General features: G+C 44.5%; 4 protein-coding genes and 1 long non-coding RNA gene across 5 annotated transcripts; 4 read left to right on the top strand and 1 right to left on the bottom strand.

Annotated features, from left to right (window-relative positions):
* Positions 1-1,081: 1,081 nt before the first annotated feature.
* LOC101763868 (macrophage erythroblast attacher) lies at positions 1,082-4,921 on the top strand. The gene is made up of 7 exons (XM_004977045.3): positions 1,082-1,459; positions 1,646-1,840; positions 3,118-3,240; positions 3,645-3,830; positions 4,166-4,299; positions 4,416-4,602; positions 4,683-4,921. Exons 1-7 carry the CDS (start codon positions 1,172-1,174, stop codon positions 4,782-4,784), a joined length of 1,215 nt encoding a protein of 404 aa, XP_004977102.1. The 5' UTR covers positions 1,082-1,171; the 3' UTR covers positions 4,785-4,921.
* Positions 4,922-5,465: 544 nt separating this feature from the next.
* On the top strand, positions 5,466-6,242 carry LOC101764267 (ubiquitin-40S ribosomal protein S27a-2). Its single transcript, XM_004977046.3, has one exon. The coding sequence runs from the start codon at positions 5,568-5,570 to the stop codon at positions 6,033-6,035; it is 468 nt and encodes a 155-aa protein (XP_004977103.1). The 5' UTR covers positions 5,466-5,567; the 3' UTR covers positions 6,036-6,242.
* Positions 6,243-13,534: 7,292 nt separating this feature from the next.
* Positions 13,535-18,781, top strand: LOC101764674 (probable GTP diphosphokinase CRSH1, chloroplastic). Its single transcript, XM_004977047.3, has 4 exons — positions 13,535-13,954; positions 14,518-15,450; positions 18,089-18,367; positions 18,479-18,781. Exons 1-4 carry the CDS (start codon positions 13,589-13,591, stop codon positions 18,614-18,616), a joined length of 1,716 nt encoding a protein of 571 aa, XP_004977104.1. The 5' UTR covers positions 13,535-13,588; the 3' UTR covers positions 18,617-18,781.
* Positions 18,782-20,088: 1,307 nt separating this feature from the next.
* On the bottom strand, positions 20,089-21,930 carry LOC101766030 (peroxidase 5). The gene is made up of 3 exons (XM_004977049.4): positions 21,672-21,930; positions 21,036-21,494; positions 20,089-20,777 (listed from the first exon to the last, which is right to left on the bottom strand). The coding sequence occupies exons 1-3, from the start codon at positions 21,882-21,884 to the stop codon at positions 20,355-20,357; spliced, it is 1,095 nt and encodes a 364-aa protein (XP_004977106.1). The 5' UTR covers positions 21,885-21,930; the 3' UTR covers positions 20,089-20,354.
* Positions 21,931-23,886: 1,956 nt separating this feature from the next.
* On the top strand, positions 23,887-25,875 carry LOC105914848. The gene is made up of 2 exons (XR_002678610.1): positions 23,887-24,623; positions 24,712-25,875. It is a non-coding gene; the product is annotated as an uncharacterized LOC105914848 (long non-coding RNA).
* Positions 25,876-26,314: the final 439 nt, after the last annotated feature.

Genomic DNA, 26,314 nt, shown 5'->3' on the forward strand with positions numbered 1-26,314 from the left:
ATGTTGGCCTAACGATTGTTTATGAGGGAAATCATTTGGTTACTTTGCAATTTATTTTGCTGATCCCTGAGTCTCTGAGATTCGTGAAATGCTGCCCCCCCCTGTAGCCTGTAGGAAGAGTGCCTGTTATGCTTTTAATGCTTGCTTCCAGCAAACTGTATGTGAGGATAAGAGAGGACAGCACGAAAGCGAGATTGACGTAACATTGTCACGTGTACTTTAATCTTCCTAAAGCAAGGTATGACCAAAGCTAAACCGGGCAACCTACTCACTAGCATGACTGCAGTTGTGTTGGCTGGGTTTGGATTGAGATATTTTTTATTGGGTTGGTTTTGTAAGGGTCTGTTTGATTCCAGCTAACCATCACATCGGATGTTTGATACTAATTAGAAATATTAAATATAGGTTAATTACAAAACTTATTGCTCAGATGGAGTCTAATTTGCGAGACGAATGTATTAAGCCTAATTAGTCTGACAATATGGTGCTACAATAACTATATGCTAATGGTGGATTAATTAGGCTTAATAGATTCGTCTCGCGAATTAGCCTAGGGTTAGTTTTATAATTAGCTCATGTTTAGCCTTTCTAATTAGCATCCGAACATCCGACGTGACACTGTTAAAGTTTAGCACCTAGTATCGAAACACCCCTCGTTTTGGGCCTCGTCACATAGGATGCCCTTCAAACAACACAAAATGTGTTCAAAAAGGTTTCTTATCACTTTGAAACACAAACGAAGTTATGGAATTACGAATCTATAACCTGTCCCGATTCTAACTGTGAACATAGGCTCGATTTGGAACAGAGTAATTTCAGCAATTCTAAAATCGCCAGCTTCGTATATCTTTCAAATCATTTAATTTTGGCGCTGTATTTTGACCGTTATTTTTTTACTATAATAATTCGCTACAAGTTAAAAAAGTTTCTTGTATTGTAAAAATATGAAGTACTTGCTAAAAAATACTGCTAAATACAAAGTTGGAATTATCAAGACCGAAATCACAATCTCTATTCTCTAGCCAGGATCAAGACGGGCGAACCCTACACAGCAAGCATCAGTGCATCGAAAAAACACTTCCTCTTCACCTTCTCTTCCCCATCCATCCACAACTCTCTCCCCTCTGTCCCCCCTCTTCCTCTCTAGGACCCAGAAAAGAGGAACGAGGCGATGGAGATGGCCATCGACACGCCATCGCCGGCGCCACCCACGCCGCCGACGCCGTCGGCGGCGGCGGGGCGGCAGACGCGCGCGGCGGAGTCTGTGCGGCTGGAGCACCAGCTGGTGCGCGTGCCCCTGGAGGCCCTCCGGTCCACCGTCCGCTCCAACAACCGCCTCGCCGAGAAGGAGATCGCCGCCGCCCTCTCCTCCGCCTCAGCCGCCCCCGCCGAGAGCAGCGCCGCCGCCGTTGACCACCTCACCTCCCTCGTCTCCCGCCTCCACGGCCTCAAGCGCAAGGTACTGCCCCCCAATCCCACCCCCGCATCCTCTCTGTAGTCTGTACCTCGCCGAATCGAATCCTACATGGCCTGGAGAAGATCTTAGGGTTTTGATTCACCGGTTCCTGTGTCTGGATTGCACTGAAGAAAATCGTGTATTTGTGATGATTCCTGGGCGACGTGTTGGGATTTTTATGCCTTCCAGATGGAGGAGGGTGCGCGCGCGGAGGAGGTGCAGGTGCAGAGGTGCCGGGCGCGTCTGGACCGGCTGGCGTCCGCCAGCACCGGCGAGGACGCCGAGTGGGAGGACATGCGGCTGAAGCGGATCCTGGTCGATTACATGCTTCGGATGTCCTACTATGACTCCGCCACCAAGCTCGCTGAGACTTCTGGTATTCAGGTATAAGAATGGCTGCAGTTCGCAGGAAGAATTTTTTACTTTGTTGATGTGTGTTTTTGTGAATGTTAGAATGTTGATGGGGAAATCTAGGATCAAGAGGACATGAGAGTTTTTGATGTATAGTTTTCTAGTTTAGCAACTAGTAGAGGATGCCAGTGCCTTGTTAGTCACGGTGGCCTATTGCCTCGTATGCAATCTATGCCATTGAGGCTCTTGTTTTTTGGAACATTAAGCATGAAAGGAGATTAAACTTCGGAAGCTTTTATGCATTGTTTGTCTCAATATGGTAGCTTATGCATAGCTTGTTATGCGTCTGACAATGTGCATTGCAAACATTGCGCTAATGTGCCCCCTTTGTGAGCCGTGGAGGTGACACTTTTCCACTCTCGAAGTTGTGTGTCATAGGCATGCACAAAAGCATACAAAATATGCAAGCGTGCATGCATGGCCTGATCACCAGTAGTTCCGCCCGCTAGCACATATTCATGAAAAGTACATGTGACGACAGTCCAAGCGTAAGGTCGGGACAGAAAGGGAACACGACAATAATACCAGGCTGTAATTCAGGAAACAGGACAGCGACACGGGGATATCAAATGCACCTACTATTTTGCAAAGGTGCTGTGGCAACCGGCGCTGGATAGGTTACTTGTTCCCATAATTTGGCCTTGGCTATCAAAATAACGGATGCCCAATACCTGTGGCTTGTCTTACTTCCCAAGGGGTAAGGATGGAGAACCAGGTGTTGTTGTTGTTTGAGCAATCTTTTAAAGAAGAAATATCTGTTAAAAGCCTTTATCACATTTCCGAAAGCTTAAATATAATGATTTGAATTTCCTACTTGCCTCCTTCCCAAAGCCTCATCTACTATGATGCCCATCAGCCATTGTATATTTGTGTTGGGGCTGATTCTTGCTAAAGGTCCTTGCCTCAGCCATGTTTTGATTGGCTTTATGATTCAGTTCCAGATGTTCTTTTATGCTACGTATTATGCATGTCATGGCATACCTCCTAGCAAAGGAGATTACGTTGGCTACTGATCCCACCAGTGACTTCTATGGCCTCTGATATTGTATTTCAAAGAAATTATATCATATTTGTTTATACTGTTCTGTCATATTGTGGTGTCTGGTTTCCTCCTGCTTTTATTCGTTTAATAGTTGATTTACTTTAGCGCCTGTGACATGGAATAGCATAAATTGTTTTGTTTTATCTTACGGTTGCACTTTGCATTTATATCGTGCTGTCCACCTAACCTGGCAACTGTTGATATGCAGGACCTCGTTGATATTGATGTCTTCCTGGATGCAAAAAGAGTAATTGATTCTCTTCAGAACAATGAGGTTGCTCCTGCTTTAGCTTGGTGTGCAGAAAACAAGTCTCGATTAAAGAAATCAAAGGTTTGCTTGACCTTTTGACACTTTATTTTGACTTGCATTAATCAGCATAGTGGTGACATTAGATAATGAATCTGTGCGTACAATAGAACACTGAAAAATGGCTGTTTGCGGTGATACCATTAATCTTACTCCAGTAATATTTTCTGACATTTCATTAGACATATTAATTCATTTACTTGTTGAATTTCACATTTCTGTAATTGTTTCATTACTTCATGATGGATAAATTGATTTCAACATTTCAAATGACAGATGGCTTTAAGACTACTGTTTTTTTCCTGTTATTGTTTTCCAAAGAAACCTAATCTTACTAGTTAATTAGTGGAATATATCTTTTTTATGTATTTATCTCGATGCTTTCTTTTGTTCTATTAAATTATTGACTCATGTTATGTTGCCTGCAGAGTAAGCTCGAGTTTTTACTGAGGCTTCAAGAGTTTGTGGAATTTGTCAAGGCTAAGAATTGCATACAGGCTATAGCATATGCTCGAAAATACCTTGCTCCCTGGGGGTCTATTCACATGAAAGAATTGCAGCGTGTTACAGCAACATTGGTTTTTAGAAGCAATACGAATTGTGCTCCTTACAAGGTTAGCAACATTTTCTCCGTTCTCAGTTATGATATGCCACTGTGTCAAATGAGTCAACAGCTGATGTCCTGGTTCCTTATGGCATGCTTGATTTATAGCTGACAGTTGACTTGAACTGGGTTTCAAATACAGTCTTCTCTTGAATATAACATATTAACCACACCAAATCTTGTTTCCTGGCTTGAGCATGGACTGTGAATTGTACATCCCTGGAGTCTGATTGTTACTTGTACTGTGTCACGATTGGTTCATCATTTATCTGGAATCAACTCCAGGTGGAGTACTGCAGCTGCAGTACAAAGATTTTGCTACCTGATGCTGTTTTTTACTTGCAGATATTGTTTGAGAAAGACCGCTGGGACTTTCTTGTTGACATGTTCAAGCAAGATTTTTGCAAGTTGTACGGCATGACACTAGAGCCATTGTTGAACATATACTTGCAAGCAGGCCTGACAGCTCTCAAGACCCCGTATCCCTCACATGATTATGTTACTTTTCTCTTCAGTCTTTCACTGCTAAAATATAGATTGCTAGCATTATGGTGGTTATGGTATCTTGTATTTTGTTGTCCTTGACCATCTAAAGATTATGCTCAGAGGGTAGCTGCCCCAAAGAAGACCCCTTGTCCCTGGAGGGCTTCAGGAAACTAGCCGAGCCCCTGCCCTTCTCCAAGCAGCACCACTCAAAGCTCGTCTGCTACATCACCAAGGAGCTCATGGACACAGAGAACCCGCCACGGGTTCTGCCAAATGGCTATGTGTACAGTGAGAAGGTATGCTGTCAGCTGTGCTGTTACTTCTGGTGTGTCGGTTGAAGCAATCTTAGCTTACTTCATTTTGAAATCTGTCACAGGCTCTTCAAGAGATGGCGAAGAAAAACGATGGCAAGATCACATGCCCCAGGACAGGAGACGTTTGCGACTTCTCTGAGTGTGTGAGGGCCTTCATCTCGTAATCGTGAACAGATTTGTGTGACCTGGGAGTCTGAGTGAATGTACATAGAATGGTCATCGCATTCTGCGCCATGTTAAGTTAATTGAGTTAACCTGCAAAGTTAAACTGGTTGGAAGTTGGAACCACCTTTTCTCTCTCGATTGTTGCTTCTGTGAACCTGCCGTTTCATGCTTCAACGCCTGCCAAAAATGGCCCAGCACTTCATGTTTTGAACTGGGAAGCTTCAGACAAAATCAAAATGAGGATTATCATCATGTAATACTGAACATGAAGTCTCTTTCCATGTTGAACGGAAGTAATACAGCTGCAAATAGCTTGGGTAACATATACTGGCAATTGCAAAGCAGGCTAATCGCCGGTTGCATATTTTTTTTAAAAAATATCCGGAGAAAACTGAACTTGAACATATGAGAAATGACCAGTGCTAGTTGTTTGTGGTCACGTCTCACGTCTAATTCATTTTCTAACCGAGCCGAGTCCTGCTCCTGCATTAGAGCAGCGAAGACGGAAACCGCCCAGGCGCCTTCCATCCAAGCAGCCCATTCGTTACCCAGGGGCCGCAGAAGAAGAAGCAAACCAGCCCAGCCCACCCCAACATCTGCAAGATCCAACCGTCCGATCCCCAAACCCCTAGATCCAACAGTTCACACCCTCCGCCTCCTCTATATAGGCGAACGCCGCCGCAGCCCCAGAAACCCTAGCCTCCATCCCCACCCCGCCGCGCCAAACCCTACCCAGCCGTCGCCGCCGCCGCTGCGCGGAGGCGACCCCCACCCTCGCCAAGATGCAGATCTTCGTGAAGACCCTGACGGGGAAGACCATCACGTTGGAGGTGGAGTCCTCGGACACCATCGACAACGTGAAGGCCAAGATCCAGGACAAGGAGGGCATCCCGCCGGACCAGCAGCGGCTCATCTTCGCCGGCAAGCAGCTCGAGGACGGCCGCACGCTCGCCGACTACAACATCCAGAAGGAGTCCACGCTCCACCTGGTGCTCCGCCTCCGCGGTGGGGCCAAGAAGCGCAAGAAGAAGACGTACACCAAGCCCAAGAAGATCAAGCACAAGCACAAGAAGGTGAAGCTCGCCGTGCTGCAGTTTTACAAGGTGGACGACGCCACCGGCAAGGTCACCCGCCTCCGCAAGGAATGCCCCAACGCCGACTGCGGCGCGGGCACCTTCATGGCCAACCACTTCGACCGCCACTACTGCGGCAAGTGCGGCCTCACCTACGTCTACAACCAGAAGGCGTAATCGCTTCGCTTGCATCGCTTTGCTTAGCTTTACCCGCCTACCTATCATGAATTGAGCTGTTGGTTACCTGAATTGAATATCATTTAGATCTGTCTGAGGTTGAAACTTAAATGGAGTAGCAGTATCTATCTTCTTGGAACGCCTGTTACTGAGCTGATGTGATGCGAGTTTAATTTTGGTTCCATTTTCTATCTTGCTTGATGATTATATTACTTGGTCATTTTGCTACCATTCATGGGTCGCTTACAGTATTTTTGCATGATCGGATTAGCTATGTTTTGCGGTCGCTTGATTATTGCGCTGGGATGGCAACTGGCAGCTGATGAGGATTATAATGGCCTGATTTACATATGCGTCTTGGCCTAATTCTTTTGACTGTCATTAACGTTTTATGAGTGTCTTGTATGCTTATCAATTGGTCGTATCATTTGATTTTGGATTAAGTGTTGGTATACCATGTAATTGTGCTAAATATCTTGCTGGTCTGTTAATACTGAAATGGCTAGAATTGTGTACTCCTTCTGTCCCAAATTATAGGTCGTTTGGGTTTTTCATAGATATTATTATGCGTCTAGACATAGGGTATATCTATGTGCATAGCAAAGTCTATGAATCTAAGAAAGCCAAAACAACCTTAGTTTGATGGAACGGAGGGAGTATGTGTTTCTTCAGTTACAGATTTGCCTATATTTGCTGTAGTATGTTCACGTGTCATGTGGATTTGTTGACTCATCAGCACCTAACATCATTGCTGATTGTGCTGTGGTCGTGACTAAGTTAATTTGAGTTGATTTTCTGATCAACGAGGCTTTGCATGCTTGTTTAGTTGCTCACTACCAGGTTCTGAACATAAGATTGCCTGCCACCGGTTCATTGATTCAGTTGCCCTTGGTCTATCTTATAGTATACATGGTAAAATTCATTTTTGGTTCTACAGATAATGGGGGTAGTACGAATATTTGCCTTGTACCTTCCCTCAAGCAATCATTCCATGCTTAATCAAACATGGTTCGAAAGCAAGCTGGTTATTAGCCTGTTTTGGTTCGCTGTATGAAATGCCCCAGTATGGTTTAATGGTGGTGTGCTAATGAAGGACATTAAATCAACTAGTGTTATCGCTAGAAGGTCGGTCCTCATGGTTGAAGTTTAAATAGGTTATATTTTCTTACCACTGTGAGGTGTCCTACTGACAAAAAGCATTATTTAAGCTGCTTGGTGATTCTTTTCCTAAGTTAATCATTGTCTGGCAAGTTTTGATTGCTTGAATGATTGTTGCAGAACTTTGTTGTGAGCGTTTCAAATTCTGTGAGTTTTGAGCTTACATGGTTGTCAGAATCGGAATAACAGATGCATACTTTAGACGTCGTTTTCCCTTGTATTATGCTGGATTGGTGTTACGTTCACGGAGGTTGATGTGAATCGTCCAGAATCGGATAAATAACGTTCTTTAGCAGGCCTTGTGGTTTTTGGGTGAAAAAACAAATTTGAGTGGTGTATGCAATGCTATTTGGAATGGTCGGTAGATGTAAAAACGTTTCAGAAGCAGGCTGGAGCATTTTCACGTCATTTCTCGGGCTACCGAATACCGATGTCTGTTTGGCCAAAGTAGCACTCGACGGCAACGGTTCCGCAAACTTACCACTAGTGCCCGAGCTTGATCTTGTGCCCTTTAGCACGTTCAACATGGACGGCTCAAATCTTATGAGCATAGCAGATAATACCTCGCCTAGATCCTCCTTCACAAATGGCGAGTGACTCCACCACGAGTCCACGACCATCTCAAGTCCGTAGATCACAGTTCGGAAGCATAAAAATTGCTGCAAAATAAAATAAAATCAACAACCGAGAAGAAAGAAAGATTGAAAGAAAAGGAACCACACCACTTATGTGGGCCGTCGAGCCTGATTGTCCATGGGCCGACACAATTATCCATCCGGATGGGCCAAGGGCAAACAATGATCCACGACGGCACACGCTAGTTGTATTGGTTTCGTGTTAGCAATGTACAACTGGAACTGTACCGCGAGACATGTTCGGGTTATATATGGTCGTCTCCTCATTTTTTAGGAACTTGATGTTGAAACTGCTTCCAGTTTCCATCCTAAATTGTAAGTTATTTTAGTTTTTTAGTGTATAATTTTTATTGAAATGAAGTGAGTAGAAAGTACTACAGACTTGTATGCATTGACATAACGCTGCCTATTTCTGATCAGAACAAAGTCACGGAAAAGAACGGCAGCATGTATGCCCTTTTAATTTGATCATATAATCCTCATAGACTAGTGGTGCAACACGAGGGAATGAGAAATGAGTAAAGCAAATGAGAGCATACGTGTAAGCTAGACCGTCCGACTCACTATTTGGCTGGTTACTTGGGTTATTGCTCTAACAACTGATGAGTTGGGTACCAGAAGTTTTTTTTTTTCAAGAGAAAAACCCCTACTGTGACAACCGATTCGGCAGAGCTCCAAGAATGAAGAAATGGGCGTCATGTCTTCGGTAAGAAAGCGCGCGCAATAAGAACAAAATAATGAAGCCATCTCTGCATGGTAATATAATACTCCCTCCGTTTTTATTTATAAGACGTACATGTATATCAAGACTCAAACTTTGCAACCTTTGATCAACAATTTGACTATTAGTCTTTTATTTTTATAATATAAACTTTATATGGTTGGATTCGTAATCAAATATTCTCTACCATGATTATAAGTATATAATCATAAGTAATATAATATAAGATAAATGAATGTTCAAAGTGTTATTTGAAAGACCGTGCCAAATCATACTATACCTTATAAAAATAGACGGAGGGAGTAACCCTTAAACCGAAAGACCATGCGAGTAGCCACTACTTGCCACACTAGTGTCAGAGCAATGGCCGAAATAAAACACAAGTTCTACTCCATCGTCACCCCCGCTACATTTGCATAGTCAAGACTCAAGAGCCTGAGTTTCACATGTTAACTGCATCAACACTAAACTTCGACAGTCACCCAACTAATCTTACGCCTCCACCTTCTTCCTCTTCTTTGCAATGCTTTCTGACTCATCCGGCTCCTCCTGTAACTTCCCAGCTCTTCCCGACCTTTCTTGAGCTGCCTTCACCAAAGCGTCCAACTCTTTAAGCTTTTCGACTTTAGTTTGGTTGACATCGACCGCTTGTTTGTAGGCGATCATGAAATTATCCTTAATGAGCTCATTATGTTTCCCTTTACCACCATTTATCTTCTGTTCCTCCTCTGAAAACAGCTGAAACGAACACAGTTTGCCACTCAGATGACGAAGTTCCAGCACATGGTAGCAAAACCACATTGCAAAAGATTACAAGATGATTAAGTAACCTGACAAGGACCGGATGAAGGTTCATCCGTACACATGATCAAAACAGCTGTCGCGTATTTCAATGCATCCCAACCCTGAGTGTCAATACCTTCCTTCTGGGGATAATCAACCTTACGCAAGCACTTGAGCAGCTCCTTGTTAATCCTAAGACAATGGTAGATGTAGCAGGCTGTTTCTGCAATCTGTCCATTAACCTGGATACAAGGACATGAGGACATAAGCTCAAAAATTGACAGGGAAGACTTCCATAAAAATGATACGAGATGCATAGATGATTTTTTTAATATTGAATAGTTGCTTACATACAGTCAGGATGACATTCCAGGTAGTAACGCAGAGTAAACTTTGGCGATATTCATGAATTACGGAACAAACGAACAGAGAATAAATTTACATGACTGTGCAGTTAAGCAGAAACATTTCAAGTTGGATATTAGTACTTGCTCACCAGCTCTTTTTCGATGTTATAATCAAGACTTTGCAAGAACATATGTAGTCCTTGGCTCCTAAGCTTACGGTCTTCCTCCCTTAGGCACCAAAATATGCAAGAGGTTTTCCACGCCCCACATCACTTCCATCGCAGCTTCATCACAGCGGCAGGGTATTTCCTGCCAAATAGACAGCAGATTTTGAATGCATTGGCATATATTGCACAAGTGTAAGCGAGAAAAGGGAGCTGAAGCTGACCAGTTCTTTTTCAATAGCCGCTTTATGCTCAGGCTTTCCAACAAGAAGTGTCTCCCCAACATACCATCTTTTGATCATCTGGATGACGCGTTCATCAATACCAGTAGTCGACTTGTTCTCAACCTTCTGGAACTCCACCAGCCAAATGGCCTGCCAAAGACATGCGCAATTATGAGCGTGATATGGAAAGATGAAACTTGCCATAGCCAGATTCAGAAGGTTTCTTCACCAACTATTTTGCACCGCAACGACAATACTTTAAAACAATGTGCCAGTATGAAATTAATATTCCGTCCCTAACTTTTGTCAAGATTTCTAGACAATTTGTGGAGATCATCGCCTTTTCCGAACTGTCTAACTTTCAATTTCTATCTCAGATTTAGCTCAATGGAATGTGTTAATCATGTACAGCTGTAATGGATCATCATGTTTGAGGTGTCTGCTTTTGATGACGCAGATTAATAAACAGCTTGCAGTATGATTCTGGAAACTATATGTTCACCGGAGTTGGGTATTTAATTTTATCATCTCAATGTGTTTTATGGTTTGTTCTGGAGTTGATTTCTAGCGAATTTGCAAAGATCTAGATCACCAGCAACGACAACATTTTGTTTGCTATCATATCAAACCTTCAGGTGGATAAGAAATGAAATCTAACAGAATAAATTCTGTCTCAAGCTCTCAACATGCGTGCCAAATAATTATGCAAAAAACAAATGATATAGAACAATCTCTAATGAATCTAACTCATATAGTCAACGTGAGTCTGGCCACTTTCATTTACCATCTTATGGAACAAACATTTCTTTGCAGCTAGGCCTACCACAATGTAGTTATAGGTTTTATAAGAACTAGGTCAAATACTAAACCACCAATACAGAAAACATCCATTACATGTACAGGTCCATCGCAAGGCCTAACAGTCCAAATTTGTTAACAATGCAAGCAATATTCACATCATCAATTTAAGAAAGATAGGTTCACATTGACAACTGAGACAACTATTAAGTGGTATATTACTTTAAAAGATGGCTGGACTGAGCAACATCAACATATTTACAGGTATTCAAAGGCCCTAAATTTGGCATGTCCTAAAATAGTTAGATATGTCATGGGAAATTCAGGTGCATATTTCGTAAAACAGCTGGGGGTATGTCATAGCGTACGGCAAGCATCATGCATAGAAAGATAGTGGTTGCTACAAAGACTGAGGCAATGCGTAACAATGCATGATAAGATATCAGCAGCAACTATTAGTCACAAAGCAATCATGGTACGGTATGAACGCAACACAGTTTCATTCGGTTGCAGCACAAGAGATATTTAAAACCTATAAAATATTAGCAAAAAATGAAACAATTCATCACAAACAGAGGAATCCAGGAAGCCAATGAAACCCAGACATAAATGAATTAATGAACTAGATTCAGGTACAACCCAAAGGAAAGAAACACAGAGGATGAGGTGATTAATGCTAATCGGATCTGCTGTGATGCTGTTGACAAATGTTGGCCAGATAATCTGCAAGTGTAAAACCACAAATTTGAAGAATGATTTTGACAAATGGCTAAGACAAATTAAAAAACTAGTGACATCACCGACAAGTTTAATCATCAAGCAAGTACCTCTGGTACTCCCATGAGGAAATATCAACTCCTACAGAGAAATCAAAGAGAAGCAAGTTTAAACAAGCAATGAGCCAATTAAATGATTACCCCCAGCTCTCAGGTCATGGCAATTGTACATGACTGATGACTGCATGAGCAGAGCAGGTAAAATGGACATGCACACTACAGTTCCTATTATTGACATGCCTTCTGATTCAAGAGAATAAACAAAAAAAAATATTTTTTTTCTTGAGACACGCAGAAGAGCTGCGCATCTATATATTAAGAAGAAGAAGGGTGCAGAACCCCAGTCACCATTACACAGGTTTTTAGGGGAAAACCTGAAGAAACCACAACACACTCGACACTGTATTACCCTTAACTTATGAAAAAACAGCTTGACCAAAGACTTCTAAGCCTATCCACCTGGCACCAGGGCGAGGAGGTGAGCAAAAAAAAATATTAATTATAGTATCAATGGCCTTCTGATTCTAGAGGGAAAATACGAGAAAATAATATGTTGATTATAATATATCACTTACAATTAAATCATTTTATTTATGACTATCCAATTCAGCAGAGATTGCACTGGGAGTGGTAACACTTGGAAACAATTCAGCACAAAAACCAAGCTTCTCAAAAGAGCCATATCAAACTAGAGATGTAATGGGTGGTAAGTTGGTGACATAGCAGTTGCCGTTATACATTACAAAAGATGTATGGCAGGACTGAGAGCTGTGGATCTCACAACCCCCACGATAATAGGAAGAAGCAACCTAGAGTGCTCTACTGCTCTTCAACGCCCCCACAGGCCACAGAACCAAATTCATTATCTGGGAAAAGAACCAAACTACTGAACTCGGTAAGGGGACGGTAGGGATCTCTGCAGGGCATTGCCATAGGCGGTAATAAGGGGACGAAAGACGACGACGAGGACCTTATAACGGCAGCGGTGGAGGAGGGATCGATCGGATCGGACGGGAAATTAAAGTCAGAACCGCCGGCGCGCGGATGATGGTCTCGGGGCGAGGGCAGCGCCGCCGCGCAGCGCGTCGATGGGGGCCGGTGGAGGCAACTCCTGCAGGTACGGTAACTTCTGCGTTCGTTGAGTAGAAGGCCGGCGGCGCAGGCCAGGGATGAACTGACGAGCGAGATGATCGGCGGTAGTTGGGAGCGGCCACCGTGGTAAAATTTCTAAATGCCACGTCCCCTAATTTTTTTTTCCTCTTCAGTTTGTTGCCGAAATAAATTAGATTTTATAGAAAAAAGTAAATAAATTAGTTGCAAAACCTAGATCCAATTTTCTTCTTCTTTCTTTCTTGTTGCTAATGTGACCAGGTCTATTCGTTTTTAGTATAACTAAATGATATTGATTTAATTAATATGACTGATGATATATAATTTAACTTTGAAATAGTCCATATTCAACTTCATTCATCTAACTTGATATGTGATTAGAATATTAACTCAACATTCGACCCAAACAGTGATTTTTATAATTTTGTTCGTAATAATATTACTGAACTAATATTAACAGAAAAAAGAATCATGCCACGTTTTGTTTTGCACAAAGGAGTCTTTCATGGCAATTGGCGAGAAATGTACGGGTCACTTGGAAACTTTCTGCTTGCATGGCTCTTCCCGGTTCACTTCGATCCAAACAAACTCAACATATTCAACTGTTTACACCTTTTGTATATGCTTTGAGAAAACAAAACTAAATTCCGTGCTTCAAATTCATGTAGCCACAAAATTTCACCTGGCCAGTTAATTTCTCAATTGATCTAATTTTCCTTTCTACTATGGAGGGAAAGGTAGTGGGCCCAACTGCCAATAAACCTGCACCCCACGTAACTGCCACGTAATCACTCCCAATCCGTCTCCGGGACGAACAGGGTCCACCTAAACCGAGACATGGCGACCGCGGCCGCCGCCGCTGCCGTCCCCGCCGGCGGCCGTCCGTGCCGCCGCTCCCGACCTCGCTGCGGTACACTGCGCCTGCACCGCCTGCGCCTCCCTGTCGTCGCCGCCGCTTCGTCTTCCCCGCTCGACCCGTCCACGTCCGCGCCCGCGCCGGAGGGCGGCGGCCGGCTGGTGGCGGAGCTGGTGGGCGCATTCAACGAGCTCACGGGGCGTATGGGGGAGGAACTGGCGACTTCCTCCTCGTCGCGCCTGCTCTTCCGTGCGCTGAAGCTAGCGCTCCCTGCCCTCCGGGACAGCGACGGCGGCAAGGCGCTGGCACGCGCGCTCGCCGTCGCGGCTTCCCTCGCCGACCTCCAGGTGCTATACCTGATCCTATACCCTCTCCCTCTTCCGTTTTGGAGTATATGAGCGTGTTTCCTGGTCATATGAACTGCTACAGTTCAAATTGTTTCTTTTTTGAAAACGTTCTTCTGTTATTTGAAGCTTTCTTGGCTTCAATTATTGTTCTCTTGTGCCAAGATTGCATTTTTATCAAGGACTGCGATTAATCAATAGACGATGGTTAGCTTAATTGATTCTCCAAATCAGGGAAAATGAGTAGATTTGTTGCATTTTAGTAATATCAGTGTATTTCGTCTGGAAAGCTGGGATGATTTATGGATGGAATATGCATTATCTGGAATTTGAACGAGTGGAATCTTTCTAATGAAGTACATGCATTAGCTTGTTGACCAAAACAAGTTTGCTTAATGTTGTGTTACTGATTACTGTTACTATTGTTTGAGTAGTACTTTGTATTCCAATTCTCACTTAACTTTTATAATTTGTCAGGGGTAGGAACTGGACCTTTTCCTTTAGCCACTGTTAAGCTCTCAAATCTAACAATGCCTTTTGATTTCGTGTTGTATGACTGACAACAGATGGATGCTGAAGTCATATCAGCGGGCATACTGAGAGAAGCACTAGATGCAGGAGCTGTAAGCATGAGGGATGTGAAAGCTCAGATTGGGATCAGTACAGCTCATTTGCTGCACGAGAGCTTAAGGCTCAAGCATGCTCCTTCAAAGCTTGACGTATTGGATGATGAAAGTGCTAGCGCATTGAGAAAGTTTTGTCTCACGTACTATGACATCAGGGCGGTGATATTGGAGCTTGCACTGAAGCTTGATATAATGAGACACCTTGATGAGCTTCCTAAGTATCTGCAGCGGATTAAGTCTCTTGAAGTCATGAAGATATATGCCCCACTCGCACATGCTGTTGGAGCGGGTAATCTGTCACTAGAACTAGAGGATCTTTCATTTCGTTACATGTTTCCTCATTCATATGACCATGTTGATCAATGGTTGAGAAGCCAAGAAAGTGAGTGCAAGGCCTTGATAAATTTGTACAAGGAGCAGTTGCTACAAGCACTGAAAGCTGATGACGAGTTGAACAGGATTGTACTGGACATCTCAGTTCAAGGGCGATACAAAAGCCGTTTCAGTACTATGAAGAAACTAGTAAAAGATGGCCGGAAACCAGAAGAGGTTAAAGACATACTAGCTTTGCGGGTAATCTTGGAGCCTCGATGTGATGGCAACTCATCAGATTGGGGCCCCAGGGCTTGCCACAGGACGCATGAAATCATTCAAGCTCTGTGGAAGGAAGTACCAGGTAGAACAAAAGATTATATCAGTCGGCCAAAAGAAAATGGTTACCAGAGTTTGCATGTGGCCATCGATGTCAGCGAACCTGGGAAGATGAGGCCACTAATGGAGATACAGATACGCACCAAAGAGATGCATAGATTTGCTGTTGGTGGAGACGCTTCTCACTCTCTCTACAAAGGTGGTCTTACTGATCCTGGAGAGGTAAAACTCCTGTTTCTTCTATTAAAGTAATGTGTGCTGGGAGCCCAGCCCCCGAGCCTGGGAGCCGGCTGAGCCACATAAGCACGTTGAGTCGCCACCTGCCCACCCTAGGTCAGCCGAGCCGCGGGAGGCACACCGAGTCGTATGTGGTGCCTAGCCCCCGAGCCTGGGAGCTGGCTGAGCCGCGTTAGCATGCCACGTCGCCTCATGCCCCGAGCACTCGAGCCTGGGAGATCGGACGAGTGGGAGGCACGCCGAGTGGTTTCTGAGCTATAAAAGGACAATACAAACATTATGTAGCATAATGTAGAATATTTAATAATTGAATAACTCGGAAGTTTAATCGGCGTAAAAGTAATTTCCTCAAGTAGTTAGTCTGTTACGTTTAAGCATCTAGCCTTGCTTAGCCAGCAGTCTGCTGAGAGCGAATCTCGAGCTTGTAGATAGGGCATCACAAGATGAGTCAAGGTTTCACAGATTAAAGCGTGTGCTACCCAAGTACTTTAGCAACCGTTAAGAGAGATGGACGAGCCGCAAAGTAGTCAGAACTGTGCGGAAAAGCAAAGAGCGTGCGCTGGGCACTCATAGGGGGGCAACCCCCGACTGCCCGTGTAGTGGACGGACCAAGCTGTATAAGCAGTCAGAGGTGTGACCAGGGTGGTCAGCGAAAGTCACTTGAGACATAGGAGAATTGAGGCGTGTGGAGATATACGAAAGTCGTAAAATATTTAATTGAATATATGACTTAGCTTGGTTCGTGGCCGAGTCGAAGAATGTGACAAAGTCAGTTGAAGGCCTTGATGAAGGAGACCGCCGTGGAGTGCACCAAGAATGTCATGGCGCTTCTGAACACTTCCCCCGGCTGGCTGTGGAGCGCGTCGGAACGGGCGTAGACGAGGACTTTGATGCTGGTAACCTCCCGGAGCTGGCCGGCCGAGCAATATCAACAAGCCGCGGAGGACGTAGTAATGAAAAAACTGTAAAATGTATCAATCTGTGTCGTGGGGCAAGAAAACTTGTTGATTAACTCATGTAAAGGCAAAACTTCTTCACTCCCTTGGGATGTTTAACAGGACACCGTGTGGCCTAGGCCTATAGCCACTAAGCACCTAGTCTTGCCTGGCCAACACTCTGCTGAAAGCGGATCTCGAGCTTGTAGAGGGGGCGAACGTAAGGTTGTCTAGGTTTCGCATGCTAGGACGCCGTCCACACGAGTTAGTCGCACAACCTTGAGAGGGGTAGGAGAAAAGTTGGGATCCGGAGGTCGGCGCGTAGCGGGGGAAGCCCTCGAGCGTAAAGGCGAGGGTTTGGTCTGTCAAACAGGTCAGACAACCCCCGAGCGTGATTAAGAGCTCGGCTAAGAAAGTGAGAAGGTAGTAGGTATGCAAAGAACCTCCCGGGTTTTATTTATTCATTATGAGAAAGTTGAAAGGGTACATAGCTTTTATATCCTAAGGGTAGAAGTGCCGCAGGTATTGGATGCTCGCCACAGTCCGGAAACTGGGTGGGTTCGGGTGGGTCTTTAGATTGGATCTGGAACGACTGCGCGAGTTTTTCGAAAAGCATGGCAGCCGAGTCCTTGAGGCCAAAAGGGGTGCGAGGAAGGCACAACGCCGACCTTCTGGGGCGTAGTGCCGCCTCGGAGAGGTTGATGAACTCAACAATGGTGTTGCTGATGCGATCTAACCCCGCGATTAGATCGGAGGGTGTAGGTGGGTGGGTTGTCGCAAGTATGCATGGGATCCTCTCTGAGAGAGAGATCGCCGACATGCTGGGCAAGCGACGTGATGATCCTCGTGTGAAAACCTTGCTCCGTCGATGCGGGTCCGACAGATGCCGAGCTGGCAGCGGACACCGAGTCGACGATGGAGGTGGCGGAGTCGGAGTCCACCGGCATGCTCCCAAAGCGGAGCTGGATTGGATTGACGAGGAAGTCCTTAATGCTCTTGGGGAAGATGACGCCGGGGCGGGATGCCATCGAGCTCGTCGGGGAGGATCTCACAATCACCCCTACCTGCGCGCGCCAATTGTCGGATTTAGTGACCGGCAGTCCACCGGGGGGGTTACCCAGGTGGTAGATTTGTAGGCGGGGGAGATCGTAAGACCAAGAACTTGAATGGTAACACAGGGGCGTAGGGTTTAGACAGGTTCGGGCCTCTGGAGAGTAATACCCTACGTCCTGTGTTCTGGTGGATTGTATTGCTGATCGCAGGTGCGAAGAGTTAAACGTGAGGTGGGATGAGTCGAGGTGCGTTCGGGGGTGTCCCTGGCCACCTTATATAGGCTGACGATCTAGGGTTACAAATCGGATAGGATCGAATCCTAGTCGGTTGTTATATGGAAAGCAATCTGAGTCGGTTTCCAACAAGTATCTCATAATATCCGGGTTGAATCTGTTTTGCCCGGCCTCCAAGTTTGTGCACCACGCGTCTTCATACCTCCATCTATTAGGGCCGACCAGTATCCTGGTCGGTGGGGACCTGTGGGAACCCATATCCTTCAATCAAGTTTTGGAAAATAGCTTCTGAGAGTAATATGTGCTTTTCCTCTAACAGGGGTACTAGAAAACTGCAGGCGAAGCTGAAATCATATTATTCTGGCATTGCTTAGAACCACCATTCCTTGTTATGTTGTGCAGGCTAAACGACTCAAGGCTATTATGTTGGCTGCAGCAGAGTTAGCAGCTCTGCGCCTACGTGATCTACCAGATAGTGATCGAGGAGTTGGCAATTGCAAGAACCCGGCTTTCCGTCAACTTGACAAAAATGGGGATGGGAGAATCAGCATCGAGGAGCTCACTGAGGTGATGGAGGATCTAGGTGCTGGGGGTGAAGATGCAACGGAGCTCATGCATCTCCTTGATGCAAACAGTGATGGCTCCTTGAGCTCTGATGAATTCGAGTCGTTCCAGAGACAGGTAGGTTTATAAGTTATATGTGACAGTGATCATTTTTGTAAAAAAATGTGAAAATGGCCTTCAGGGAGGAAGCTGAAATTTTGATCCCCTTTACATGCCTTGCCTAATCAGATTGAACTGATGAGAAGCTTGGAGGACGAGGATGACCACTACAGGAAGATACTGAAGGAGAAGCTGCACACTATTGATAGCGCTGGTCTCATCCATGTCTACCGCAAGGAGCTGGGTGACAAATTGCTTGTGAGCTGATCTGGAACTTATGACAATCTGAAGAACCCAACCAAACCACCATTTGTTGTAGCTTTGCGTGCTTATACTGCACCAAGAAATGACCCACCACGAATTGTAAATACTTACTCAAATGTACATTGGCGTTGTATGCAATTCAGAAAAGTTGAAGCTGTCTGTTGAGTTCTTGCTTCAGTTTTCCACATGGTACCATAAGCTGGCAAGGTGATTAATTTCAAGGGTTTCATAATTTTTACACAAATGGTACCACTATGTAGGGAAAATAGCAGATTTGGCACCATACTAGAGTCACATTTTTTTATGCTCAGTTAGTTCCTGAATAACAAGAAAGATAACCTTAAAACATGTACTGCCAGCATCGATTTGACTTTTCTTTTATCCTTTGAAACGACAATGCCTATTTGATAGAAAAGGCATACAAATTTAAAATCTTTTAAAGCAAACTGGAAAACTTATCTGCATCAAAACTGACCAAAATTTATTTACATCAATGTGCATCAGTCACCCTTTAATGTGGTTAAACTATTGACTAGTAAAAAAAATTGATCCGAGGCTACCACCAGACTGCTGATGTTGTCAGGAAAGACAGGGATGTCAACTGGTAAGTCAATGATGCCAAAGAACAAAATGGGTGGCTATAGCAACTTATAGGGACTTGTTTGACAAGCGTTTTGTCGGTTGAGGTTGTTTTTCCATGCCCTTTTTTTTCTGATACCAGGAGAGTGGTTGTTGCATGGTGTGAACAAGTTAAAAGCACATGGACTTTCTAACCGTAGTGTGACATGGCACTGAGTTGTAACACAAATACACAAGGATACCTCATGGCCCTCTGCAAGCACTTCAGTGTTTTTATGCTGTACTCACTCCGTCCCAAATTATAGGTTGTTTTGGTATTTTTATGTGTATACTTTTTGCTATGCACCTAGATATAGTATATGTCCAGATATCTATGAATTTAGAAATTGTAAAACGACCTCCAGTTTGAACGGAGGGAGTACTTCGTTTGCAAGAGTACAAATACAGTACCCTAAGTACATATTGTCGGCTATTAAACAATATCATTTATGATTTTCATAAAATAAATTTTTTAAAAGAAATAGTTGGATCCAATGACAGCCACTCTCAGTACTGTTACCGACAAACTGGGTCAACTGGATTTAGCTACTTGATTGGGGGGCATTGCAAATGGGCACAATCATCCAACACGCTCTTGAATGCATGATAGATGCCTTCCTTATTTTTTTCTCTTCCTGCCTCGGATACATTTGGATAAGGTATATATGCTTGCAGATTTTTCTCTGTTTTTGGATGGCATAGCTGATCTTGAACTGACTATGAGGCGACTTGCTCCCTGGCTTGCTATCGACAGTTTGCAAGGATTTTGTAAAATGGTTTGCCTGCATGTACAATTGTTTGGTCAAAATATATACATGATCAATAAGCTTTTGCCTCACTAATCAGATCACCATGCATATGTTTGCCACGAACAACAATGTTTGGCACAGATTTATTTCTTCCTCACAATCAAACTCCAAACATAACGCAAGTCATAACTCATAACATACAACAGAGTGTGGTCACCTCCTTTTCCTTCAGTTCTCTAGATTATGCTCCCTCTCCCTCTCCCTCTCCCTCTCCCTGCTCATGCAACAAGCAATTTTTCTTGCTTATGTAATTTGCTCATTACTTACTGCAACATCAAATCCACAGTTCCACACTAGACGATAATCGATGATGGTTAGCTTGCAGCTACTCCAGTGAATCCTGAAGAATCTGATGACCCGGCGACGGCATCGTCATGGGCGCCGGCGGTGCGAGCAGGGTTGACGACCCTGCAGTTGCGCCTGATCTCGCCCTGACTCCCGGTCATCACCTCGATCTGCCCCATCTTGAGCATGGACTTGGCGAACTTGGTCTTCCACGTGGACTCGCTGCGCACGAAGGAGTTGACCAGGGTCCTCATCGTCGCGTTGGTCATGAGCGCCGCGTCCGAGATGAAGAGGCCAAGGTTGTTCTGCAGGCCCACGTAGTACTTGTTGTCGAACTTGTTCGGCGTGATGAGGTCCATGAACGGCGTCGTCGTTGGGAAGAACTGGCTGCTGTTGGACGGGCAGACGCTCCTGAGCAGAAGTGCGTAGGCCTTGCTCAGCGACGGATCAACCTGTAAACCGCAGCAATGGATGGCCGAGTAAGATCTTCACTAGATAGTAGATAAATATGTATATGCTACATGAAAAAAATATAAAATTCGTTTCTGATATTTCAGGGTCGGCTCTTCGATAAAATGTTTTCTGACTACAACTTTTAGTAAAAACATGTGAATAAAAACACTGATAAGCTAGTGCAGTACGTTTCACGACAAATCCAAAACCTTCAGCATCCTAGTTTTTGGAGAGGAAAATAAAGTATATATGCTTACACCGTCAGCTGAGCTGCTGAAGTTGTGGATCCGGTCGCCGAGGTTGCCGATACCGGCGAAGCTGTCGCAGTGCGAGACGCCGAGGGTGTGCGCGCCGGAGAGGACAACCATGTCCTCAAGGGTGAGGTTCTTGGAGGCGAAGTTGTCTACCAGTTGGGTGGCGTTGAAGAACGGCGGGGGCAGCTGGTTGAGCGCCTCGGTTGCATTAGATGTCCGGCCGTCGCGGCGCCCGGCCGGCACCTGGTAGCCGAGGCCGCCTGAGAGCACGACGCTGTCCCGGGCCGCGAAGGCGAGAATGTCTGCGCAGGAGACCACACCGGGGCACTGCGCCTCCAGAGCCGCCTTGGCGCGGTCGACCACCTCGAAGAACCGGAGGCTCGGCTTGTTGGGGATGGCATCCTTCTCCGCCGTGTTGTTCGGGTTCGTCGTCGAGTCGATCAGCACCGAGCCGTCGCAGCCCTGCAAAGGAGGTTTAAGCGTCCGTGCCGTCACTCTCAGGTGAATTCCTTTACTTCCTCGCGACCTCACAATAATAGTGCTAAGCTTTGTGACATAGAAATGGTATCTAGAACTGTTATGCAAAATACTTCCATTTCATCATATTTTTCAGAACTTTTCTTATGTGCATGTGCTTACTCTGACGAAGCAGTCATGGAAGTGCATGCGGATTATCGCCGGAGCGACGCCGGAGTCGTTCCTGAACGCGGCGGCGACGGTCTGCTGCACGATGGTCTCGGCGGCGGGGCATCTCGTGTCGTAGAAGCCGAAGTCGAGGCAGGCGGTGGCCGAGAGCAGCGCCGCCAGGAGCGAGAGGAGCGTGGTGAAGCGTACGCAGCAGCGCCTAGTCATGGCTACAGACCTCGTGCTGCTGCCGTTTTGTCTGAATGCACGCACAAAGGGGACGGGGGTTTATAGCGCGCTGGAATAGAAATTCTTGCCCGGCCGTAAATGGAGACACTCTGAATATTCGTCGAAAATAGGTGAGTTCTCTGGGCTAGTTTTTCTTTACATTGTAGTATTGACTCGTTTCCCTCTTCTTGGGTAGGTCACTAATTTTATTTGAATGGATCAGTATTTTAGTAAAGCAACAAGGAATACAAAAAACCAACGATAAAACGACGGCTTACACTTATGTGAGTCGCTTGCTTGCTTGGCCTGAGGCCCTAGCCATTGAGCATTAGCTACAATGCGCCATAAGGGAAGCCTTTTCGAAAATCATGAGGTCTGGTCCTTAACTAGGATGTACCGTGAGGGCTTAAAGGTTTGGTCCTCGTTCAAATGGCGAAAGTCATCAGAAATCGTCACATGAGGGAAGCCATTAAAGCACCTTCAAATCTTGACTTTGTGTTTTATAAACTTAGATGGGTTTTTAAATATGTATAAAAATATTCTCCCATACAGAACTGTACAATCCTTTGTGTAGACTTACTTTTATGCTTCCTTTGATGTAAACTGCAAAACATCCAGTTTTCATTAGGGTCATACTTATATATGGATTATAAGCATAATATCATGTTTTTAGATAGCTTATATCTGATAGGGTGTATTCAGAGTGAATGAACTTGACAACCAACTGCAAATTTTATATATTCTCTAATTCCAAAACAAAAGGTTTGAGTTAAGCAAAACAAAAGTCGTGATTGAGAACAAATTATATCCACAGAACATGGAATAAAGAAAAAATAATATTGAAAGCTACAAAAGTAACAAATGCTCCGTGCTGCAAGTAGGAAGGAGCAGTTGTAGCTTAAATATGAGGAAATTCAATTAGTATGGGCTAGTGCTTTTAAAGCCATTTCTCCTCGACTAACATTACCTTTGATCTCATGAAACCATTCACTTTCAAATCATTACTTCCTCTGGACCATTCCTCCAACGCAGCTTAGGACTCCATTCAGTGTCCATTGTAGCCTGACAGTAACCCAGTGTCTGCCCAGTTGCTCAATCGATTCCAAGTTGCCCCCTGGACCATGCTAAGACCTGCTACCACACTTGACACATGCCCGACCATTGATTTTTTCTTCACGTGTCTTTTCAGTGCTGTTCATGTACTTGGTAGTTGGTACCCCCATTGACTTGATGATTTCGCCTCATAACAATGATTGCCTTTTGAGTTTATTTTCTTGTGTTTGTAGTGAGCTCTCTGTCCCCACAAAACCAGAATGAAAGAAAAATGATTGTTGTCCGGTTGTCCCGTGAAGTTGGGGAGCTGAGGAAAGATCAGCAAGTGCGAGAAGAGAAAATGCCAAGGCATACGATCATCACGCATTATCTAGAGCAACCCTCTTATACAAGCTTGTAGTCAAACCATAATATGGCGTCAAAACATTATCCTGCATTCTTGGACTCTCAAGACACTTTGCCTAACAACGAATAATTATCCTAGTCTGTCGTGGCATTTGGGTTAATAAAGAGGATGCTTATCATCATATGAACACAACTGTTACATTTTTCTTTAAAAAAGGTTGAAGTGTCATGCCGAATTCATTTTCTTTCACAATCATGTCATCAGGACATTCAATCGATTTCCTAGTCACCTCTACTATTCATGATCAAGGTAAGGCGTGTGCATCATCAGTTAGATCTGAGCAAAACTTAGCCCGAGATGTTTCATGGCCAGGCCCCGCCCAAAGTAGAGGGGGACCAGCAAACCGTCCTTGGGCTGTAACGCTCCACCAAATTGGAAGCCCAAACGGCCCAAGAAACCTAACCGAGCACGCGACGCGCTGCGCGCCTGCGCGGGGTGCTTCAGTTTAGTCCCACCTCGGCGGGACGGAGCGAGCGGAGACGGAGAAGCGCTATAAAACGAGACCCAGGCCTCCTTCCCAAATCATACCTTTCTCGGCCTTTTGGCTAAGATCAAGTGTAGTATCTGTTCTTATCAGTTTAATATCTGATATGTGGGCCATGCGCCCACTTCGATATTAAATTTATTTTTTGTGGGGGAGGGTCCACCACAGTGGCTTGCCACTGGGGCCCTCGAGCGTCGCTCGGGCGTTGCACTACAGCCCGAGCCTGGCGCACCCCAACCAAGCCGAAATAAATGTTTTGTACTGGGCCTTGGTAAAGGGCCTCTTGAGGTTTCCGTCGGTTGGGCATTTGTACGGGGCACCCTTGTTTCATTTGGCGTGGGTTCGTTGTGCCGGCAACAAGTGATGTGCTAGCAACCCGATATGCCTGCAGCCCCGGTCTGCGCTACCGCTCTCTCGAGTCTCGACGACGCGCTGCTCATCCACAAGACTGTAGGAGAAAGGGGCGTTCTGGGTGCGCGCAATTGTTCGTGAAGAACACGGCGACATAGCAACATCGGCTGAAGCCAATGGCGCTTACTTGGCTGGCTGGCGCAGCGACAGAACGGCCGAGTGGGAGAGCTGCACGCGAGGTGCTCGACGAAATGGCCAGAGGCCCACTCAAGGCGCGTCCCGCTGGCGGTGGTGTACGCCAAACTGAGCAGTCTTTTTTTTTTCTTGAGCATGAATGTAGCTTTCAGCAGTTTGACGTGTGAATGTGTTATTGCAGGAAGGCCAGCTGCGGGAGAGTAGAATTATTAACTCCAAGTGATCCTGATCCTTGTGATCCTTTCTGCGAGTACTCTATATGCATGCTCTGTCCAACAAAATTACTGGAGAAATTTCAAACTAGCTCACTTTGTCTCTCTGGATGTTACTGTTGGCAGGTTATCTCTGACGGAGCCAGCTAGATTGCGCTGTTAAGCACTATTACCGTGCTGATTAATGGTAAGTTCACATTTGAACCGTTGAAAAGGTGTGCTTTGTTGCTTTCACCTTACATTTCTACTTGGGTCGCATTATCCTTGATTTAGTATTTATTCATGGGTTCCATATCAAAATACCATCCGTAAAACAATGGTTGAAAAGAGATGGAATACAGAAAGATCGTATATTAAGATTACACAAACACATATACATACACACTTCAGGAAACTGTGGCACAAAACAGATATACATACACACTTCAGGAAACTGTGGCACAAACATGTTCAGAGAGGTGTTTGCACAGCGTGTTCCCCACCTTCCGAGAGAATAAGGTGCCTGTGAACTACGAAACAAAACATCGTGTACATATTTTGCATGTATTGATGCTTGTGGAGAAGTTAGACAGATTTGACGACATAGGACAAAGGTCACAGGGAGCAGGAATGGAAAGGAAAAACAATCCTTCCTTTCACACACATTCATGGTTAGGCGTCACTTTTTTTTACAGTCAACTAGTTCCTGAACAACATAAAGAAAACATTAAACAGGCATTGTCGGCATTGATGTTGCCTTTCCTTTTCCCTTTGAGAACGACAATGGCTAATGGATAACAAATATGTCTGCATTCATAATCTTTTGACAGAAACTGGAAAAACTTGTCTGCATTCTAATGGGACCAAATTTTGTTACAATAATATACACCAGTTGCTATGCTGCAGTTGAACCATTGGCTAAAATAAAATTGATTTAAGGTTACCTAACTACTGATGTTGTCAGCAAAGATTGGGATAAGTGCTAAGTCAGCTAGGACCATATTCTTTATGGACATCACTGATGTGAAACGACAGGGGGCTAATTCTTTATGGATGCTTGTTTGACAGGCTTTCTTCAGTCATTGTTTTTTTTTCTTCAGTCGTTGTTCTTCCATGTTGTGCTTAAGTTAAAAGCTCAAGGACTTTCTAACTGAAGTGTGACATGGCACTGAGTAGTAAGTTGTTTTAACACAGCTGCACAAGGATACTACAATAACTTTCTGCAAGCATTTCGATGGTTTTAAGTTGTCTTTCCATTTAAGACGGAAAGCTTCTTTACTTGAACATATTGAAAATTTGGTGGTTCTCATAGCTTTATGTGTGATATTTCCATGAGTATTTTCATGTTTTGCAAACTTTCTATCGTTAACGTTTTGCAAATGTGGCATCCGCCCGCCTTGGCTCTTTGAAATATAAGATTCTCTTCAGGCAGAGTGGAAATACTGAGCCCCAAGTACATATTGTTGGTGAAATGGTTATTGAACATAGTAACAATTAGGATTTGCAATACTTGGATTTTTTTTTTAAAAAATAGCTGGATTGAATCAATAGTCATTCCCAGTTGCAGATCACTTAGGGAAAAACTGGGTCAACTGGATTTAACAAGTTGTTAGTGCATATTGTACATTGATTAGGTCATATTAATCTAAAAGACTCATACACGCACGACAGATGCCTTCCATCTAATTTATCACCTTAATCTGCAGGCATATTTGGATAAGGAAGGTATATGCGTTGCCGATTTTTTGAA

This window comes from Setaria italica, chromosome VII (assembly GCF_000263155.2).
Source record: "Setaria italica strain Yugu1 chromosome VII, Setaria_italica_v2.0, whole genome shotgun sequence".
Lineage (NCBI taxonomy): Eukaryota > Viridiplantae > Streptophyta > Magnoliopsida > Poales > Poaceae > Setaria > Setaria italica.

Bases quoted from the DNA above. Each gene is read 5' to 3' on its own strand.
- LOC101763868 (XM_004977045.3), top strand. From the start codon at position 1,172: ATGGAGATGGCCATCGACACGCCATCGCCGGCGCCACCCACGCCGCCG. The intron at 1,460-1,645 runs GTACTGCCCCCC...TATGCCTTCCAG, and splicing joins TCCACGGCCTCAAGCGCAAG to ATGGAGGAGGGTGCGCGCGC. The intron at 1,841-3,117 runs GTATAAGAATGG...GTTGATATGCAG, and splicing joins CTGAGACTTCTGGTATTCAG to GACCTCGTTGATATTGATGT.
- LOC101764267 (XM_004977046.3), top strand. From the start codon at position 5,568: ATGCAGATCTTCGTGAAGACCCTGACGGGGAAGACCATCACGTTGGAG.
- LOC101764674 (XM_004977047.3), top strand. From the start codon at position 13,589: ATGGCGACCGCGGCCGCCGCCGCTGCCGTCCCCGCCGGCGGCCGTCCG. The intron at 13,955-14,517 runs GTGCTATACCTG...GACTGACAACAG, and splicing joins CTTCCCTCGCCGACCTCCAG to ATGGATGCTGAAGTCATATC. The intron at 18,368-18,478 runs GTAGGTTTATAA...TTGCCTAATCAG, and splicing joins TCGAGTCGTTCCAGAGACAG to ATTGAACTGATGAGAAGCTT.
- LOC101766030 (XM_004977049.4), bottom strand. From the start codon at position 21,884: ATGACTAGGCGCTGCTGCGTACGCTTCACCACGCTCCTCTCGCTCCTG. The intron at 21,495-21,671 runs GTAAGCACATGC...CCTCCTTTGCAG, and splicing joins TCCATGACTGCTTCGTCAGA to GGCTGCGACGGCTCGGTGCT. The intron at 20,778-21,035 runs GTAAGCATATAT...TGCGGTTTACAG, and splicing joins TCAGCAGCTCAGCTGACGGT to GTTGATCCGTCGCTGAGCAA.